This window comes from Patagioenas fasciata, chromosome 5 (assembly GCF_037038585.1).
Source record: "Patagioenas fasciata isolate bPatFas1 chromosome 5, bPatFas1.hap1, whole genome shotgun sequence".
Taxonomy (NCBI): Eukaryota; Metazoa; Chordata; class Aves; order Columbiformes; family Columbidae; genus Patagioenas; species Patagioenas fasciata.
In genome coordinates, this window is record NC_092524.1 from 49,258,956 (window position 1) to 49,281,423 (window position 22,468).

General features: G+C 38.3%; 1 protein-coding gene across 1 annotated transcript in view; it reads left to right on the plus strand.

Moving 5' to 3' along the window:
• The window catches only part of TSHR (thyroid stimulating hormone receptor), a 62,419-nt gene that overhangs the window by 35,376 nt on the left and 4,575 nt on the right, over positions 1 to 22,468 (plus strand). The window contains exons 5-9 of the mRNA XM_065839347.2: positions 645 to 719; positions 4,194 to 4,271; positions 5,250 to 5,318; positions 15,749 to 15,826; positions 20,659 to 20,847. Of these exons, the coding sequence (XP_065695419.1) occupies positions 645 to 719; positions 4,194 to 4,271; positions 5,250 to 5,318; positions 15,749 to 15,826; positions 20,659 to 20,847 (489 nt within the window). The remainder of the gene's footprint in view (positions 1 to 644; positions 720 to 4,193; positions 4,272 to 5,249; positions 5,319 to 15,748; positions 15,827 to 20,658; positions 20,848 to 22,468) is intronic.

Sequence of the window (22,468 nt, forward strand, 5' to 3'; positions counted from 1 at the left end):
CAGGAAAGAGAAATGAAAAAGATAATAACTTCTGTGATTTTAAGCAATGTTTGGAAGACTCTAGAAAAGGCTGTGTCTGTGCATGGTGGAGTAGCAGCAAGGAGGAAAGATTTTTTCAGATTTTTTTCTATAGATCTGAAAGTAAGAAAAATAGTCAAAATAATTTCATTTCAGGAGAATAGTTTTAAAAATTGAGAACTATATTTTCCTAAGTTATTTCCACTCTACAGGAGTTCAGAAATAAGGGGCATTAACTGTATTCATGTTTGAGGACAGTTTGTCTTTTTAAAGCTATTTGAACAGTTCTTAGTCTCAGTGAAAGACAGAGGATTTGGGGGTCCAGACTATTGCCTGAAGTAGTCTTAATATCTCAAGTGAATCCAGCATTCTAGGTTTTTTTCCTCCCTATGCACCTCACAGGCTGCTTCCCTCTGCGGATCTCCTTAGTTGTCTTATTGTTCTGTCTTCCCATCTTCTTCAATTGCTCTTGCATCCTTATATTTTGGACAGTTGATTATAAGTCAGTTGATTGTCGATACAGAGGATAAAAAAACTGTTCTGTACTGTTGAATGCTTTAAATACATTTTGCTGTTGTTGTTGTTCAGTGATTCAGTACAAGTAATTCTTTCTGTTTCTCTTTCAGTGGTATTTTTAATACCGGACTCAAAGCTTTTCCAGACCTCACAAAAATCTACTCATCCGATGTGAACTTTTTACTGCAAGTATCAGTCCTCACAGATGGTCTGCCATCCTCAGACACCAAAAAACCCTATAATAGAGGTTTCTGTTTTAGAGAAAAATATCAAATAAGTCTGACAAAGCACTTTTCCTCAAGCTAAATTTCACTGATTGTTAGTACCAAATCTGGAAAATGTCAGGTTACCTAGCACTATACCTTTGACCTAGATGAGCGACATGGAGACATTAACACATTTCTCTTGAATTAGCCAAAGCACAATACACAGCTTCTCCAGGCCTTTTGCTTTTATTTTGTGTTTGTAATGGCTGTGCACTACCTAAATTAGTCTGAGATCAGAATAGTGTGACACACAGGACCTGATCTGACATACAGCCTGCTAACACAAAGTCATCCTGTCAACATTCTTCTAACAAATTTTGCTTGACATGGTGACCTCATATTGCAAATCTTCTGATACTGCTCTTCATTGAGCTCCCACATTGTTGAATCATAACTTCCACTGGCTATCTGCCTTCTTTCTTCTGAGCTTACCCTGAGCACAGGAGACCCAAGAGCAGGAGAACTAGGTAGGCTTGAGAGCAATTGTTTATCATTACACCTCAGTGTTGGCTGAGCTCACATTTTAAGGAAGATTTTGGTGAAGACTTATTTTTATCCAAAATATGTTGCTTCATACAACTAATGTTTTAATAAAGAAAACAGAAAATGAGCTTAAATAGCAAAATCCTGAAGCTGAGAAATAAAGTAGAGCTTTTAAGTCACTAGATCAGCACCCTGCTTTCATGACCACCTTAGTAGTGGGGTCAGTTCAGACTGGCACAGCATGTCTTTAAAAAAGAAGAGTACCATTCTCCCTTCTGTTACTTACCCTCTTTTCATAGCAGTTGAATTAGATGCATACTCTTCTAGATTGACAGCATAAGCTTCTGTGAACACACACTTTTGCTAAATACCTTTGTCCAACCTTACTTATAGAGTCACATTTCAAGTACAAGTCCATAGTCACACTGAAAGACCAAAGGACCAGGATTGACAATTGCCTACTTTTAAGCTAGACTTCCTAGGTGGAGCCATCTCTCATTAACTATGGTCCTCAGCTGGAAAGAATTTTCCTACTAGCAAGCTTTGCTAATGTAGTTGGGTTTGTACACATGAGGCACTCCTACATAACACTAAAACCTTCCTGCTTTCTCATATCTTAAAACCCATTTACTTTAACTGCTTTAAAGACATTCCCCTCCCCCCTCGTTTTTTCCAGTATAACTTGAAGCAATTGCAAAACAAGTTCTTGCAGAAAAAGAATGGGAACACAAATGGGGAGTGGGGGATCTCCCACTATTATCCTTAAAGGTATTTCAGAAACAAAGATTTCTGTTGTGGAAAAAAAGCAAGTGTTCCGTGGTATTCAGAAAGCAAAGATGAGATCCATCTTCATGCCCTAACCTGCAATTTAAGTTCAAATTCTGCATTGTAATCAAGCCAAGAGGGGCAGATTTGCAGGCTGACACAGGCAAAAGTATGTTGGTCATTAATTATTCCTAAAGAGGAGTTATCAATCTCGTAGCAGTGTTCAGCTGGAAGAGGCTTGACTGCTGGACAGTCTGCATAAAAGGCTATTAAAAATTAGTATTAAGCTAGAAAGTGACTTACAAAGCCATGATTAATGATCTACCCCAGGTGTTGTTTTAGTGCTGCTAAGGGGCATTTTTAGTCAAGAATGGTCAGTCCCCACTGAATTCATGGTCTACCATTGGCAAGATGAACCTCAGAGCAACATAGAAAAGCTGGGTGTTTTGCTAAAGAGTCTAGACCTGCAGTGAGCAATGACATCTTCCCTTCCAAGGATCTTCTGAGACTAGAGGTAGATCTTGTGCTAACTCATGCTCCATAAGCTGGAGCTGCTATGTTTGCCTTGACTGTAGGCCTCTGAGATTGAAACCTGAGTCAGCCAGAGCTCTGAGTGGAATACACTTACATCTTTAGTGGTATTAGGGAGTTCCTCGAAGACCAAAAGGGTTTTAGCTTAGATTAAGCTCTACTAGATTGTAAATTAAACACTACAATTACTAAGTAGAGAGAAACAAGAATTACACAGGCTAGATAAAACAGAATCAGTTTATACAACTATCTGTGTCCTTGCTTCCAGCCAATTCAGTCAGTTTCTAAGTGGCAGATAGCGAAACATTATTTTACTTCTACCTCAAAAATTTTTCATAAAGATTACTAACAAAAAATAAACATAGGTCTTTTATACTAAGGGCTTTTTAAAGAGTAGACTTGTGCTTTCAAGGGAGGTATGTCTAAACATTGCTATTCAATGAAAGAAAGTCTCTTTGTTGCTTTCATCAAGAAAAAAAAAAAAATCTGCTCTTAAAGAACGATAGGTTTCTAAATTAGGAATAAGGTATAGCTGGGGAAAAAGCATTGGTTATATCACCAGTGGCCTCCGAGGTCAAGCAACATACAAATAAACATTTGTTTATCAAAGTGACTCAGTCTGAAAAATGTCAAACCAAAATAACTTGTGGTGGAAACCACCTACTAGTGGAAACTACTTGAAGTTAAAATGGTTGTAGTACAGTTCAGTGTTAGCATGTATATAACACAGAAAATGAATTAAATTGTTACTGTCACATGGGCATCTGTTAGGACTTCTTGGCCCATAGACATTATGGTCTGGCCTTATTAGACCACATCTAATCCACATGCTGAAGAAAAATTTGTAGAATATTTTAGTTTCCATACCTTAATATAATTAAGGAAAAAGCAGAAAAAAGACAATAAGACACCTTGCTTCGTCCTTTGTTTCTACCAGCTTTGTCCTCTTTCCTTTCTCCAGTTTAGTGACAGTAAAACTCTTTCGTTTTTATTTGTCCTTTTTGTCCCAGCAGAGTTTTGGTCTGAAAATACATAGTATTACTTAAGACTGCAGAGTGGGAGTAAAAAGGTATTTAAGAAATGACAGATAGTGAAGTGCTCTTTGGACAGGAGTTGAGAAGAATCTTTAGGTTAGGTCACATAAGTTATTTTACTTGTGTTAGAGGCAGTTCTTGAAGTGGAATGCCTCTGTCCTGAATAACGTATTGTCTGATGTCTAGCTAGGGAGCTTAGCTAGAGAGCTAAGAGAGCAGGATCTCAACTCTAAAGTCACTTGGGTTGGCCCAGTTGACAATGCAGCATTATCTACTTTTCCAATTCTCCGGCTTATGAGACGAAAGTCCTGTCTGTGCCGTTAACCACTATAGCCACCCAGGCTGGCACACCTCACCATGAATATAGAACCCACCTATGTCACCAGCTCACTTCCTGGATGCTGGAACACGCTGGATACTTAATCATCCCACATGTATCTTCTGGCCTTAGATATAACTAAACAAGTGATTCTACACTTTTTTTTTTTTTAATAAGGCATAGAAAAATTAATAATAAAACTGTTCTGGAGAAGCTCTATTTAGCAGTTGTTCGATTGTGATGTTTTCTCTTCCTTCTCAGTGAAATTGCAGACAATCCTTTCATTACCTCAGTGCCTGCGAATGCTTTCCATGGGATCTGTAATGAATCTTTAACTCTGTAAGTTCTTCCAGTTTAAGTCATGAGCCAATTACCTCTCTCAAGCATATGGTAAAATAAGAAAAAAAAAAAATCTTGTCCTGCCCTTTAGCAGTTTGTAACAGAGAAACACCATAGACAGGTAATATCCATAATCCAGTTTGCAAAAACCCTTTACTTTGACAGTGATTTGAATCAGGCCTGCTGCTTTCCTTTAAACTGGCTTGACCAAAGTGGTTTTGCTTTTGTATGACCCTAATGCCAGCGAATCGCTTTATAGGACAACATCAAAGGAAAAGGTTTGCAGAGTTCTCCTGTAAAATTAAAGCATGGTTAGAACTGTGTCTAACACTTTGCAACCTAAGTGGCACATACAGTGAAAATTAATGTGTGGCAAATGTCAGAAGAGGCAAATTGTTAAATAAGGTTCAGTAATTCAAATCATACTCAATGTGAGCCACAAGAAAGGGCTGAGGGGAATGAAAGTTACTGTAATGAGTTATGACCTGAACTAGGTGGAAGAGCACTAGAATGCAAAAGAATGAATTCTAAAGAAATTCTTCTTTAAAAAAATAATCCTTTAGCTCTAAGGGAGCAAAAGAATAAATTCTGAAAATTCAGGAAGGCCTGATATAGTAAAATCACACCTATTTTGCTAGACATTAGTTCATTCCTTTAGCCTTCCTTAATCAGTCTTAGCAGAACATTGTTTCCTTGATTTTAGTTTGAAGGTGTCAAAGCTATAGTGGAGTGTTTTAGTTTACTTCTATCTTGCTATAAAAAGAAGTAAAAGATGGCATGCCTGCCACATGGCATTCTTGATTCAGCTACGCTCAAGAATGCTGCTCACTCTTTGTTTGACCTTGTACTATAAAGGATGCTTCAAGAGACTAAAATTAAAGCATTCATAAACGTGCTGTCACCAAGAAAAAATACATGTAAATGTAAGGTATTCAGGTGTCAAAGCAACCCAAAACACACTTTTTTTTTTTCTTGCAGCAAACTCTACAACAATGGTTTTACCAGCATCCAAGGCCATGCTTTTAATGGGACAAATCTGGATGCTATGTAAGTACCAGATCATTCTCTTATTTCATAAAAATATTATATAATAAATACACTCATTGGAGGCTCTCAAATACATATCTTATTCTAATTATTTTTAAGAAGCAAAGAGAGGATATGTATTTCAACCAGCAATAAAATCATGGGCACTTAATATATTCTGCAGTGTGCTTTCATTTGGTATGTATATTTATAGCTCAGAAATAAAATAATGGCAGCTAATTCCAGTGTGGATGTTGTTATGGTTTGAAGCTACTTTAAAATTTATTTTGATAAGTAGCATTTCTAAGATGATTTGGAAGGTAATGGTCCTGGTTTACTTACAAGACATTTTATTTTAGTAAGTGTAACACTGATAATGGTAGCAGCTCTTTCACATAAATCTATCTGCAAAAGAGAGAGTGGTATAAGGTGTTGGAAGCAATTCAGAGGAACCAGTCACTTGCATGAGAAATAAGAGATGGATATCTCAAGAGCACGAAGCAACCATTTCAGCTTTCCTTCACCTTGTCATTGTAGTTTATGGAAAACAAAGTGAATTAATATCCTTTTCACACCATACCTTAAATAATCTGCCTCAATCATTACCACAGGACAAATCTAAATTCCAGAGGCTCCATTCATTTTGGCAAAGATTACTCTGGTCTTACAGAGGCTTGACTGAAGAGTCTGGCTGGCAATCTCATGAGTAAAGAGGCGTTAATCAGAGACATATGAGGATAGATAAGATTATATTCAGTAATTTATTTTAAATTGGGCTTGAATTTTGTAAGAATTCTGTAAGAGCACCCTTCATGTGGCCTTAATCTTTCCCGGTTGACCTCTTTTCCTTAACATGCAGCTAGACTAGTTAGATTTTAAAGAGGTTTGAGTTAAACTAAAGACCTGGGAAAGGTCTTGTTTTACTCACATTAGTTCAGTTGCTTTAACCTTCTGTATGAGAAAGCAAGTTTTTAATGATACTTAATGTTTTAACTAGTGCCCAAAGGAAGGACAAAATGTAAAATATGGTAAAATGAACCCAGTGTCTTGACTGAATCTCTCTAAGCTGTATACGCAATACTTGAAAGCTTTCTAAGCTTTAGCTAATATATGAACTATGTTTCCTCTTCCATTGCTTACATTTTGATGAAACACAGGTTGGAGATGATTTTGTAGGACTTTTTGTTTCTCTGATAGTGTTCAGGTGCTATGGCTTCTGGCCTCTTTGGAATTTCCCTTACTAAAGAATCAAGTGAAAACATATTTTAAGATGATCTGAAGTCCTAAATACCTGCTTTATTGGACTGGGTAGAAGTAGAGAAGCAGAAAACACATACTAGGTTCAGCAGATACTGCTTGCTTACTCTCAGAAGAAGTCTATAATTAGTATTCTTTAAGAGTATTTCAGTATTTTTTAAAGCCTTGAGTTTGGAGACCCTTACAGAGAGATATGGGTAGACTTAAGAGCTGGGAAACCACCAACCTTATGAAATTTTACAAGAGCGAGTGCTGGATTCTTCACCTGGGACAGGAAATCCTGGTTTTACTTACAAACTGGGGGACAAGAGACTGAAGAGCTGCCCTGCAGAAAGAGAGAGTGTTGGAACGATAAAGGACTCAGCACTTCGATTCAATGTGAATCACTCAAAGCCATTTATTACAGAAACATGTCTCCTTATATACGCAACTATTCTCTAATCACGAATCCATGCTCCAAGCATGGATTCGCTAAATGAACATCATGGGCAGTCCACACACTGTAGCCCCACCGATGATAGGTCCGACGACTCACGCCATGCTGAGACCCTGTTAATGAAGAAACGCCCCTCTTTCTCACAGCAGATTCTGTTCTCAGCTTCTCAAAGTGGCCTTGAGATTCCTTTGGGCCTGACTAATTCAACAACATATCTCCTTCTAACGAAACCCCTCCACAAGAGAGGGGTTGGCTTGATGGTAAACTGAATGAGTCAAATGTGTGCCCTGGCAGCCAAAAGAGCCAAATATGCTCTGAGGTGCATCCAGCACAGCATTGCCAGCTGGTCAAGGGAGGTGATTGTCCGACACTGCACTACACTCGTGCGGCCCCACCTCGAGTACTGTGTGCAGTTTTGGGTGCCTCAGTATAAGAAGGATGCCAAACTATTAGAGTGTGTCCAGAGGAGGGTGACCAAGATGGTGAAAGGCCTTGAGAGCAAGACTTTTGAAGAGTGGCTGGGGTCACTTGGTTTGTTCAGCTTGGAGAAAAGAAGGCTGAGCAGGGACCTCATGGCAGTCTACGAATTCCTCAAGGAGGGAAGTGGAGAGGGAGGTGTTGATCTCCTCTCTCTGGTGACCAGCAATAGGACATGAGAAAATGGAATGAAGCTGCATCAGGGGAAGTTCAGATTGGACATTGTAGAGTCATAGAATAATTTGGGTTGGAAGGGACCTTCAAAGGTCATCTAGTCCAACCCTCCTGCAATGAGCAGGGGCATCTTCAGTTAAATCAGGTTGCTCAGAGCCCCATCCAGCCTGGCCTTGAATGTTTCCAGGGATGGGTGTCATGTCCTGCCCAGAGGTATGGCGGGAAGAGGTGACTCAGATTCGTTGATCCCCTTGATTGGAAAAGAGTATACATGATGCTTAAGGTCTGTAAACAAAAAAAACTTTCATTTTGCAGCTTGGCCCAAATAGCAGATGATTCAGCAGCAGAAGGATTTACATCACTTAAGCCCAATTGATGAACAGTTGAACTGCAAAGGGATTTACATAGAAGAGTTTTGTGCACATGTGGGGCTGTAAACCTTTATGTTCCTATATTACTCATAAAAAAGGGGAAACAAGGGAGGGAGGGAGGGAGGGAGGGAGGGAGGGAGGGAGGGAGGAAGGAAGGAAGGAAGGAAGGAAGGAAGGAAGGAAGGAAGGAAGGAAGGAAGGAAGGCCCCACCCTTATGGCTCTTGTGCCTGGATGTTGCAGAACTGGTTTGGCCACAATGTTTGAGATATTGGGGAACCCACGACCTCTCTGGGGAAGCTGCTCCAGTGTTTCACCACCCTCAATGTAAAAAATTTCTTCCTCACATCTAGCCTCCAACCCAGTCGATTCTGTGGTTCTGAATCTCCCTTCCTCTTCTTTAGTTTAAAACCATTACCCTTGTCTTATTGCAACAGGCCCTGCTAAAAAGTCTATCCCCATCTTTTTTATAGACCCCCTTTAAGTACTGAAAGGTCACAAAACATCAGGAAAAGATTATTTGCTGGGAGGGTGGTCTGTCACTGGAACAGGCTCCCCAGAGAAGTAGTCACGGCACCAAGCCTGGCAGAGTTGAAAGGCTGAGGGAGCTGGGTCTCTTTAGTTTGGAGAAGAGGAGACTGAGAGGTGACCTCATTAATGTTTATATTTTTATATATATTTATATATATATTTATAAAGGGTGAGTGCCACGAGGATGGAGCCAGGCTCTTCTTGGTGGCATACAATGACAGGACAAGGGGTAATGGGATCAAGCTGGAACACAAGAGGTTCCACTTAAATTTGAGAAAAAACTTCTTCTCAGTGAGGGTAACAGAACACTGGAACAGGCTGCCCAGGGGGGTTGTGGAGTCTCCTGCCCTGGAGACATTCAAAACCTGCCTGGACACATTCCTGTGCGACCTCACCTAGGCGTTCCTGCTCCAGCAGGGTGATTGGACTAGATGATCTTTTGAGGTCCCTTCCAATCCCAAATATTCTGTGATACTGTGAGTATCTGGACAACGCTCTTAGTCATATGGTTCAGTTTTAGGTAGCCCTGCAAGGATCAGGGAGTTGGACTCTATGATCCTCACAGGTCCCTTCCAACCTGAGATATTCTGTGTTACTATGATTTTAAGTGAATCTTTCCAGAGACTGGCTATGATGCATTAGTAAAGCAAATTGAACAAACTAACAAACACCAAACAAAAACAAACAAACAAACATATACACAAAACAAAACAGAACATAAAAGCACACACAGACTAAAATTAGTGCTACTTCCAGGACTTTATCTACCAGCAGTAAAAAAGGTTTATTACAACAAACAGTTTTCTCCTAGTTAAAGCATATGACATTTACTTGGAGCAAAGCACTACTCCAGATTTACAAGGCAAACTGGGGAGTTGAACATCAGTGGTAAAGCCTTTATCTGTTTGATAAACTATCTGGAAATTTCAAAATTAATTTTCTGAGGTGGTTTGGTTACCATATACCAAGATAAAGTATAATTTTGTTAAGCGCAGTCTTGGAGATTTATTGTTTCTAGCAGCAGCATTAAGTTAATGCAAAAGCCAAATATTTAATTTTCTGTATTCTGACATTTCTAATTTGAACTCCTGTTTATCTACCACTGCACAGGGAAGAAAGTACCTGTTTCCTCTGGGTTTGATCTAAGGTCCTTGGGACTTGATGAAACTAGGAGCAAAAAGAAATTAAGAGAAAAAGGGTGAGGGAAAGAAATTTTAATGGGTTTTGAATGTTTTTTAGCAGACTTCTGCAAAGTGGTACTCCTGCATCAACGTTTATTTCTGTAAATAAATTGGTAAGGAAATATTTTTTAACACATCTTTCCAGTGAATGGCAGAATATATTTGTGATGAGCTTTTACAGAACTGTCTAAATTACTGAGATGGAAAGTGTGCAGTCTGAAAGTCTAATTACAAAAATAAACTCCGAAAGAATATCTTTATTTTGGTATACATTCTCAGGGATCGCTTGTGACACTTGACTTAGCTCAGAGTCAAGATAAACAATGGTGTAGAAAAAACATACGATAAATCTTTTAATACTGTTCATCTACCAGTGCATCTCTTTTGCCTGTTCTCCCTTTTTAAACCTCCATTTCATAACCCAACAGGATGCACGGATACATTAACATGTTACATGTCCAGAACCCATTTAATACTCTAGCGGTGATACTTAAATGTGTGGCCAACATATGATTTTTCTCCTTGTGTGTTAAGCTCTGCTGTCTTATTTTAATATCAGAAGCTGAAAGCAGATACTATCAAATAATGCATCATTCCATAAGCCAGTGAGGTATCCCAACTAGAAACTTCAGTAACTTTACTTGGTTTTATCTAAGTGATCCTTTGGAAGAAAATTTTGCAAAACCTCCCTTCTTGCCTAATCTGGTTGTTCATTCTTATTCCATCACTCCCTGGGCTGATAGAATTGGATGTGGGGCTGCAGTAAAATATTATCTGGTAAATAATCCATCTTAAAAAAAAAAAAGACAAAACCAAACCAAACAACAAAAAATAATCCAACAATAACAACAACAAAGAAAGGTGAAAACCACACACACGAAGAAAGGTGTGTCCATCTACAATATAGGAGATGGCATGAATGACCTTGGACTATGGAAGAAGGGAAACAGAAATCTTTTACACTGAAAAAAGAAAGGTAAGTGGAACTGCATGTTAGTTGAAGTAGTTGGTCAACATTTTTCATTAATATCCTTTACCCCAAGGACAAAATACACTTTTAATAACAATATCTTCAGATCTTTCCACAGTTTTCTGTTTTTCTTATCAGTTGAAGATTCTTAATATTTTGAATATTCAGGATTTTGGTTTTCTTTTGCCATCTCATGCTTTTCACATTTGCTCTTGATCTCCGAAATGGTGTCCCTAAAGAGCTCCCAGAATGCCCTCAATAATTTAACTTTCATCCTTTTGTTCATTTTTAAGCAAGTTTTCTCATCCTAATGTATTTCTCCTTTTTGGAGACTACAGCTGTAATGTACTGTTCAGCTTTTTCAACCTTACAGAGTTGCTGAATATCAGCAACCAGTGGTTGCACTTATGAAACAGACTTTTGACTGTAACATTTTGAAACAGCATGTGCTTGCCACTCGAGCTGAAATAAAAAACTGCTTTTTCTCATGCGGACTCTCTAACCTGTTGCTTTATGAAGCATGCATTGATAATGTCTGAATACTCAGTATGTCTCTCATGCCCTGACACAACATTGTCCTGTGTTACATAGCAGCTGAAATGCCCTGTTACCATATCATGGCCTCAGAAGATCCTGCTCAGCATACTGCAGTTGTGTTGTTTTCTGGTGGGGCTGAGACTTAATGCAATATTTTACCCACTTACCTCTGGAACTTGAATCTATTAGTCAATGACATAGTCAGCTTACTGTTCTGATTTTATTAAAGGGAAAAAAAAATGAAAGGAAAAAAAAAGCCTTCTTTAACTTATAGTACTATGAAAACATCAGCACATCCTACTCCAGATTCAGTATTTACTACTCCAGATTTCCTGCATACTTTGCACTGCAGTATTTGTGTCTATCTGATTGTCTTCCACCAGCTTCCCAAAATGACTATTATTCTAGTGTCCCCCTGGGGACAGATAGATAGATATTGCGCTTCACCCATGTGATTTCTGAGACTTCCAACATTTGTTTAGACATGTGGGTAACACTGTTGATTTTCTTTTCTGCAGTGTATTTAAATGACATCCTATACCATTTATTTATCAGTAGCAACAGGATTAAGGGCATTTTCAGGAGGAGCTGTACTGGCTATACATAAACTTTCTCTGTCAGATTAATATTTATCAATGTCTTACTCTTTCTTTTTAAGGAGATACATATCAAAATTAAAGAGCTTAAACAACTGAAATAAATTAGCATCAGGAAGTGGTACATTCTGATGAGCCTGACTCATCTGTGTGAAAACTGGCAGCTAACACTGCAGCCCTCCTTGGTAACAGGTGGTTATGATCTTCCCCAAAGTCTCTAGCTGGTCATTTCTATTTGTAAATTTGGACATTTTTGTCATGCATGTAAACTATTACATTTCAGCTTTATCACTCACTATAGTGCTCAAATATCAGGGGGGAATATTTCAAAATGAGACAAGCAATTACCTGTTTACTAAAGCAGACAGGTTTTATTAGGTCAGGCAGGTTTTTGTGTCCTTCAAAACTACAGCTTAGATGTTGAAAACTTGGATTAATTCTTAGCTTTTGCTCTGGTTTTAATTTTTGTATTAGATTTGCAGACAGATTCACAAGGAAATTTGCAAGCTGAAGCAAAAGCACACAACAAAAGTCACTAGGTTGTCATATACAGAATATGAAAGCCAGTTCTCAGAAAACACAAATGCCAGGTGGTACTAGAACGCCACATGTTTCTAAAGAGTGAAAGCTTATTTCAAACAATAGCTGAGCAGATGAATTAACCTATTTTCCTCTGTAAGAAACAAGGCTTTAGGCATGAGTGGTGTCCAATGAATGACATGCCAGAAGTGCTACTCTGGCTTGGCTCCCTGAGATGTTGTATTGTGCAGCCCAACCATATAGTCCATATACTTCTCTTTTCTCACCATGGTGATCAATGTAAGCTTATATTCGGTGAATTTTATGGGAAATTTGCCACTGACTTCAACCAGGAGAGGATTCATATCTTTACTTGATGTTTTTTCCGCAAGAAACAATTGTTCTGACTTCATTATTTTTGCAGTTAAACTCCAATTCCACTATCTGAACTTGAAAGACTCTTCCTGCACAAAGATAAAACAGTGGCCTTCTGCACTTTTCTGAGTCAATTCAGTTATCTCTACAGCTGCCATCTCAAATGGTGTTTTTGTTACAGAACTTACAATAACAAAAGGTTTGACCTCTGTATCTTTGTCACTGACTGGCACAATGGGCACAGCTCACAGCAACTTCATGAACACCTTCTGAAATCTTTTGTGACAACCTTTCTATTGTATTTTTTGCCTTCCTAGCTACATCAGAAGCTAGCTTTAAAGTGTTTGTAACAGCTATGGTACCAAACATCCCTCTCTGTTTGAGGTATTACTGCCTGTGTCAGTAGAATCAGTTTATTTCTTCTTTCTTCCTTTCTTCCTTTCATCTTATTTAATTTCTTTAATATATCTGGTCTGGGCATGTTATCTTTCCTGTGCCAACCGCACTCTGAAATTTTATGAAATTCCTCGTTTTAAGATAATTATGTTTAAATTCTGAGCAACGTCACCTGGCTTCACTTGGGCATTATTGCTGGTTTTCTCATATTTCTCTCTTTTGCTGCTGATTTCATCATTGGGAATTTTCTCTGCTTTTATCTATCCTGTGAAACGTGACCTTCATAAGGCAGCCTGTCTGCAATTTTTGCAAAGTTTCTGTCCTTTACTTGGACCGAGGGCTACATCATTTTCTCCTGAGCAATGCTTTAGGGTCATCATCTCCAGTCATCTTCTTTTTCCGCATTCTTGCATTACAAGGCCTCTACCAGCCCCGTGCCCTTTTTGGTGAAATGTCACGCAATGCTTATAGTGGTTGGGCCAGGGTCACCCACTGTTGTCACACTTACGTCACTATGAGTTCCTCTTTGGGCTTCTGCTGGACTTGAGATACCAATTATATTGCTGTCTGTGTTGTTGCTCATAGACTGCAGCTTCATGCTTTAATATGTGGTTACTACTGGGGCCATTAAAAGTTGTCTTTTCCACTATACAGAAAATGGATAAAATTTATAAATGAGATAGTCGCAAGTGCTATGAGTCTTTTCTGCCTAGGCAACATAGTCCTTCAGGGCCTTTACAGCATTGATCATTTTACCATCAAGGGGAACATACATTCCCCTTCACAACTTTCCTTGGCAGTTTTCTGTCTTCTCCTACTTACTGGTTTTCATTACATTTCTGCTCCAAAGCACAGTCCTGCAGCTGTACCATCCCCTTTGCTGCCTTGGTTTAACCTTCTCTCAGAGGTCCTTTTACATCACAGTGCAGAAACAAAATGCTTCGACTGTTTTTTTCTCCTTGCTTATGTAGTAACCCTCAACCAAGAGAGCTAGATGTTCCTCCAGCCTCCTTCACAGACCACTATATTTGGGAAATTATTCTTAATCCCATCACAAGGTTCCAGTTTCCATCTAAATTAAGTTAAAAAGCATGACCATGTTTGATGTCTGCAAGCTGTTTCTCTCGCAAACATGGTGACAGAAGTTGATTGAACTAAGTAAAAACACTGCCTAGGGTTTAATTGCTGGCTTAAGGAAAGAATTATCACAGCAATATCCACATGTACATTTGTGTGTGTATATATATACACACATATATATATATATACACACACACGTATATATGTACATATGTATATATTGCAACCTAATCTTCAATCTCTTTTCACTGCTCAGCTATTTCAGCATATTCCTGTCTGTGTGTTTTGGAGATCTAGCTGCTTCTACCTGCAGTTGTCCTCCCTCCTGGCTAACCAGGAGGAACCAGCTCAGCAAGGAAATCAACCTGCCTGTTGCATTTTGTGAAGTATAATATTTTTTAGCTGGACAGTAGTTCCCAAATAACATTTTTAATCTAACTCTGTGTCAAATCTGCCCAATTAATACACACAAGCTGGCACAGTATGCATAAAAATAAGACTCATTTTTCCATTTAATCACCTTCTGTGTATATCTGCACTTCACAGAATGTCATAAAATGTGCTCAGTGCTGTACGTTCCCTGTGACTCCGGCAGAAAAGCAGGATGGCTGTGCTTCTGCTGCTCCTGCAGCTTGTTTTAATTTACACTTTCTCTTTGTTTCTCAAATGACAGTTTCAGACCTTGGTAAAGAGGAACCCAGTCACCTTTAAATCTAAAACCACAAAACTGAATGTAGCGTTGATTTTTCCACTTGGGTTATGTTATTTTTTTTTAGTGTTCCATAGCCTTGCGTTGCCTGTCATTGATCATGTGTCTTTAACAAGTGATGGGAATTAACGTTGGTCTTTTATCAGTCATGTAATGACAGGAGAAATTTGCAGCATTCCACAGTTCAGGAAAATGTTGGCTACTCAGGAAATTGTTGTTAGCAATTTTCCCAAGCCTTTGGATTTTTTTTTTTTTAACGGAAGCTTTTTGATTATTTTTTTCCTTCAGATTTATCCTCCTTCTCACTCCCTCTCTTGCTCTTCTTATAACAAAGCTTTGTTCTTAGTTGTTGACCTGTATATGAGAGCCTCCACTTGGCTGTGGAAATCTTACAGCGTTTAAAACTTTTATTATTGAATCATGTTTGTTTGTTATGTGTTCCTGTAAGTATCATGTAACTCCCCACACCTCATTCTGATGAGAGCAAAACAATCTGTTTTGCCTCATCCTCACATGTATTTACATGAAGATACAGTGTGTATGCCTGTGTCTTTATGTGTATTACAGAGAGAAAAAAATAATTTGGAGCAAAAATAATTTATTTTGCTAATTTATTTATTATTTGTTGAGGAATTTAATTTATTTTCAAGATGGCTAACCTGTATTTTGTTCCTTGGTTATACAGAAAATGAAGTAACAGATTATACTTCACTACGTTGTTGGGATAGGAGGGCCATTATACATATTGCTTTTATAAATCTGTTTAGGCAAGTAAACAAAAGATCATCTTCTTTAACCTATGGATAACTATTTCCAAATCGCTGTGTGTTGTTTGTTTCTGCAGCTATCTGCACAAGAACAAATACCTGGAAGTTATCAATGATGATGCATTTCTGGGAGTCTACAGCGGACCAACTCTACTGTAAGTAGGAGAAAATGAAGTAGCAAAAGCTTTTAAAATAATACTATTTTAGGTTGCACTTCCTTTGCAACCATTATTAGCAGCAGAGCAGCAGGGACGGGAACGGCATGGTTACAAAAAGAATTTCAGCAACAAAAGCTGTGCTTTAGGGAACTGATCAAAGAAATTCTTGCATCTTACATTAGAAATACTGTTCCTACAAATTTATTTTCTGAATGATTCTGTACTACAATCTGTATTATGACTGTACAATTGTATTACAATTGTAATACAAACTAAGGACTCTAGTAATACCCATGTAAAGGAAACCGAAACAGAGGAAAGAATAATTTTAGACAATAAAGTTACTTCTAGTGCTGTCTTTTCATCGTTCTCATGTAATTTGGCTTCCAGTCTGATTTTATGGTCTTCCCAAGAACTCTTTGCTAAAATTGGGAATCACAACACCAGATGGAACAAAAAAACTTTAAGAAGTTTTAGAACTTGAAGAATCATATTCCCTGACTCAAATCATCTAGCAAGTGACATAGTGCATAGGACTAATGACAGGGAGAACTGAAGTGCTGAAATTGGGATTCCCTCCTCTACTGCAAAACCACATGGTGCTGGCAGTGCTCAGTCCATTTAAGAATCAGTTTTGCTTTCTGCTTCTCTCAAAAACAGCATATTTATATAATAATGGTGTATTGTTCACAAAAGGAATTCTAGTAGGTAGTTAAATAACAGCAAGGTGCAGAATACATTCTTTTTCTCACAAAATCTTCCCAATTCCAACATAGCAACCTACAGTTGAAGTTGCACTGGTCATAACCCCCCTGCAACGAGCAGGGACATCTTCAATTAGATCAGGTTGCTCAGAGCCCCGTCCAGCCTGGCCTTGAATGTTTCCAGGAATGAGGCATCTACCACCTCTCTGGACATTTCTATTTGAGACAGATCCTCCTGACAAGTCTACTAGATGTCTTGCTCATTCTCTGTGTTTCTTTGGGTGACGAAGCTATAACTTAATACTAGCAAGACATTCTTCCGTGCAATGTAAACATTTCTGTGTTAGCAATATTATTAGATATTAATGAGGCTGATGTAAGTGCAGTTTGTTCCCATTTTTCTGAGCAGCCCAAAATCCAGACTGATCATACAATGATACAGAACAAAGAAAAATTTAGGAAAATATGTCTTCTGTATGAATGCAGATACAGATACTATAGTCTAACAAACTCCAACTGCTTGGATTCACTGCTCTGAAGATTAGTAATTATTATTTAAAATATTTTCAATCCTATGCTTTCTAGTTTGAAGACAGCTGCTATGCTGCTTGTAGTAGATTGTGAATCTGAATAGATGATTGTCAAGACTGGATTTGTAAGGTAAAAAAATACCTGTCAATCCCACACTTTCCTCTGGCCAGTTGACCCACACTTTGTTGCTGACAAAGTGTGGGCCTAGGTAGGGTAACTAAGAAGTTATCTTCCGCTGGGAGACAAATTATCACCAGACTCCCAGGAGGCTCTTCCATTTGCAATAGCAGCGGTACAGAGAAGTCACAAGACCTCTTGGTGGCAGACTCCAAACCATCAGGTAAGGACTTTCCAAACTGAGAATTTTTGAAACTTCCAAACTTCTGAGCCGTTGTGCTCAATACGGCCCATGGACGGGACAACCACCTGTTGTTAGCCAGCAATGTGATTAAACCTGAGTCGAGGCAGATGTGCCTGCATCTTCTCCCCAGGCCCCTGAGTTTAAAATGAGCAGAGTTTTTTAAAATAAATACTGCAATATCTAACTGCTTAAATACGCACCCATAAACAGATACTTGAGAGACTTCAAAGGATTTGGTAAGATAGAACTGAAATGATGTCGTCTTGTAACTAATTTGTCCAAGCCCTTTCTTCTCATTGAACAGATTTTTCTTTCAAACTTTTCAACATCACTTGGTAACACTTTGAGTTGCCACAGAGTTTGCACTTTCCCTTCTGCTCCCTGGGAAATGGTTCCCACCACCTGAGTCCTGGGCCGTCTGCTCCCTTCTGCTCGCAGCTCTCGGGAGCTGCAGCTCCCTCCTCCGTGCACCCCGGCCCCCAGAGGCTCCTCTCTGCAGCTGCTTCCAAGGCACAAGCCCTTGTGCCCCAGGATGTTTCTCCTGACCCAGTCATTTCTGATGGGAACCTGACACAACTCTGAATAGAACCAGAACAAAGAAGGATATTGTCCTTCTTGTTGCCTCATTATTTGGCCTGCACAATGAACCATGTCACTGACATTCACCATTTAGTGATGCAATTTTGTGAAAAGATTATACCTTTTCTCATTTTTAAGTTTCTTGCTTCACATTCTTACGTGCTCCAAAATTTATTGCACAAGAGTGAATAATCATTCCCCATCACCTTCTTTACACAATGCATGGCATCTCTAGTCTTCTACTGCTTCCAGTCCTAGTTTTTCCCCAAAAGAAAAGTCCTTATCTGCCCCTTATTAGTTAATTTATAAACAATTTGATACGTTTAATCATCATTGCTGTAGCTTTCTGTGCTCTTATTGTAAACTGCATATAGCATTTATAGCACTGCATATAGCATTTAAGATGCAGTCATATTAGATTTACAAAGCAAAGTTTTTCTGGGCTATTTTCTATTTCTTTCCTAAAAATTCTTAGCATTCTATTGTCTTTTAACATTACTGCATAGCACTGACCTGATGTTTGCAGAGAGGACTCCAAGATCTTTCCTCAGTGCTAGGTAAATTAAGCCCCATTGTCACCCATGTAGGTAAAATTGCTTTTTCCTAAATGCACTTTACATTCTTCAATATTGAATTGTGTCAATTATTTTACTGCTCAGACATTTAGTACTGTACAATCCTTCTGCTTCTTTACACAATCATCTTTAGCTTTCACTGCCTTGTATTATTTTGTATGAGAAACAAGCTTTGTTGCAGCTACTCTAATTTCAGAAAAATAGTTCCATAAAATGAGGAAACTATTAAAAAAAAAAAAAAAAAGAAGCAGGCTCATCTGTCATACAATGAAAGGCTGGGAGAGCTGGAGTTGACCAGTCTGGAGAAGAGTAAAGGGAGTGTTATCACTGTGTATAAATACTTTAAAGGGGGGCCGGAGCAATAGGGTGGGCAGAGAACTAGGAAGACAGAGCCAGGGTCTCCTCAGTGGTGTCCAGTGGCATGACAAGAGGCAACAGGCACCAACTGAAATACAGGTAGGTCCATTTCAACATAAGAAAAGACTTCTTTACTGTGAGGGTGGTCAAATGGTTGAACACATTGTCTAGAGAGGCTGTGGAGTCTCCAGATCCTGGAGGTATTAAGAAGTTGACAGGACAAATCTCTGCTCAGCCTCTCTATCTAGGTGATCCTGCTTTGAGCAGGGAGGTCAAATTGGATGATCTAGAAGTTCAACTATTCTGTGACTTTTTAAAAGATAAAAAGATAGCAGGTAGTATTCAGACTCTCCTAAGAGCCAAGTCAGGGGCCCAGTAGAAACATATACTAGCTATTGAAAAGGACTCCAGAAGAAAAAAAATAAGTTTATGTGGCTGAAATCAACTAGTTGTGACATATTCAAATACGTATGATAGCAAAGAAGCTATTAGAAGTAAAATAGCCCTCCTACAGAAGAGGGAAGCAATTTCTAACTCAATTTAAAAACAAATACAAGCAAATCAAAAGTTAAAAATAAAGCAGATCAAACCGAAGTGTTTTAGAAGCAATTTGTTTAAAGCAGAAAATTAGTAATAATTTTCTTTTACGTGCAAGAAACCAGCCAGTGGGTGAGACTTCTGGAGGGATAAGAACAGCACTCTTGGGAAACAATGCATACAAAAAAGCTGAATTATTTATTATTAGCGTGTTCGTGATGAAAGCGCTCAAACAATGTTCCTACGCTAGAAACTTTTTTACAGGTTTACTTCTTTATAAAGTATAACTCTGAGAAAACATCGTGACTTCAAGCATCAGTAGAAGAGGTTTGGGGACAAGGCAAAAAATGAGCAGAGACCATTAGCAGGACCAGATGACGTTCACTAGAGTTCTAAAGAAAATTCACCTCCCCCATGAACTGTGCAACGTATCCTGTTTCCCTGAAAATAAGACAGGATCTTTTGCATTTTCTGCTCCAAAAGATGCTTACTTTTTTACATGTACAGCTGCCTTTTTAAATGAACTGTAATTAGGGCTTATTTTTGGAGTAGGGCTTATATTTCAAGCATCCTCAAGAATCCTGAAAAATCGTACTAGCGGGGTAGGTCTTATTTTTGGGGAAACAGAGTATCTGCTGAGGTGGATTCAGTACCACAGAAATAGAAAGCAGCAAACATACTGCTACATTTTCTGAGAGTTTCAGGCTGCACTGAGAGAGAACATTTTAACTTCAGTTTATGAAGAACAATGTTCTAGTAATGACAATGCTTTCTATTGAAGTATCCCAATAGGCTAAAGCGAGTCTAAAAAGGACTATAGGAAAACAGCCTTTCCAACAGAAGATGTGACATCTTTAAAGACTTTTTAAAACTTTGGTTTTGCATATGCATTTGTCTATGCATGGCTATTAAAGCGTAATTTTAAAAGCCCTGATATTTCTTTATCATCTATATTCTGCCCTATGAGACATTAAAGACAAGAGCTTTAAAACAGAGAAACTCACAAGAGAAATTCATATCCTATTTGAATGGTATCAGAACTTAGCAAGCTGATATGAAATTCCCACCTCCTCTGATTTTTGCTGTAGAATTCTTTGAAACTCCTACATTAGTGCGAGAATCTGAAAAAAAATCTGATCCAGTCCCCGGATATTCTGACGTTTGACTCTTTCTTCCTTTGCCTAGGGATGTCTCCAGAACAGCTGTTGCTAACCTTCCAGCCAAAGGACTGGAAAGCCTTAAAGAACTAATGGCCAAAAATACATGGACTTTAAAGAAATTACCAGCTGTAAAGATATTTCTTCAGTTAATGCGAGCTGATCTATCATATCCAAGTCACTGCTGTGCTTTCAAGAGCTGGAAAAAAACCAGCGGGTGAGTTTCACTAACTTCAATTCAATTTTAAAGTATGTAAGTGAAGACAAGGTTTTTATTATTAATATAAAATTACATGTATTGGTACTTTTGTCACCATTTTTCTAGGTATAGAGAACATTCTTTGAAACAGAGATTACAATTTCAAACTGACAGAGGAAAGAATTTTTTTATATCACAATTTGTAGGACCTTTTGCAACAACTCTTCCCCTTTTATTGAGCCCAGATTAAAGGGAAACTAAAGGGTAATGTGCTATAACACAGAATGTGCTGTAGGAAGGCCGGAAAAAAAAAGGTTTTGGAGAGGCTGTAGCTTTGTGTCTCATGTTTTCTAACTGAAAAGCTCAGAATAAATGATCCCGTAATAACCTTATAGACAGATAATTTCAAATTCCTTTTTGGCAGGATTTCCAGCCTCCCCTCAGAATGGGCGTGGATAGCTTTTGGAAAGAAAAACATACATTTATTGATGTCCTGATGCAATACAGTGAGACACCTGCTTGAGGGAATGAGGGAGGGGGATGACTTACTGTGATTAGCAGCAGAATTTTACTGCAGAATCCAAATGCGTTGTAAATTTCCCCTAAAGTTTAATAAGGTTTAGAGAATTCTTATCCAGGTCAGCCCCTGATTTAGGAATGGAGCCCCAGTCTTCACTATTTTAGCATTTATGGTTGGAATGCATAGTATATTAAAAATGCACTGTGGTGAGTATATGAATTATTCAATAATAAACCAGAAAACAATAACATTCACAATTACAATGGACTGGGAAAGTGAGGACAGAAATAAAACAGAGGACTGGAGAGATTTAAAACATGGACATGAAGAATGTGCAGAAAGAACCCAGCACAATCTAATGACTGAAAGAATCAAGTATTTCCATGTCCATTAGTAGAGATGAAAATTTCTCAGACTGAAATGTATTTAATCTCAAATTACAAGCAATCTGGAAATGAGAAATGCTAAAGGTTATGTGACAGTGGATCACAGTGACCAAAAAATTGATGCCAAATAGCTTTTTTTTTTCCACAGTAAAAAATGTGGACAATTTTCAACTACAAATACAGGTGCATTACGCCATGAGGTACAGGATTCCCAGCCACTTCTCTGCTAGTTAGTTGTAAAACACCTACAGAAAATACACAGAACAGGAATTAAAATGATGGAAGTTCTGGGAGAAATTGATTTGTGAGCAGAAATTAAAAGTAATACTGTGTGTAATATCTAAGAAGTTATAAACAGTAGATAAAAGTCTTGTTACCTACTAATAATGTAAATCCCAAGAAGGAAGAGTGATTATGGATGCTGAACAAGTGAAATTACTACTGGGGATAGCTGATAGCCACAGACAAAGGAAAAATATAGTTAAAAAACAACAACAAAAAAAAACCCAACCAACCAACCAACCACAACAAACCAACCAACCAACAACAACAAACCAGAAACACTCAAGCTTATTGTTCACTACATATTCTGTTAACAGAAATATATCTGATCATGTCCTTAAAGCTATGTTTTCATTCACATTGATTTGCTTTTGAAGTGTTCCCTTTGTTACCTCGCTGTACTCCAGCCAGACTGTAAATGCCAGCAGTGATTTCCCCTCTGTTCTTTCAG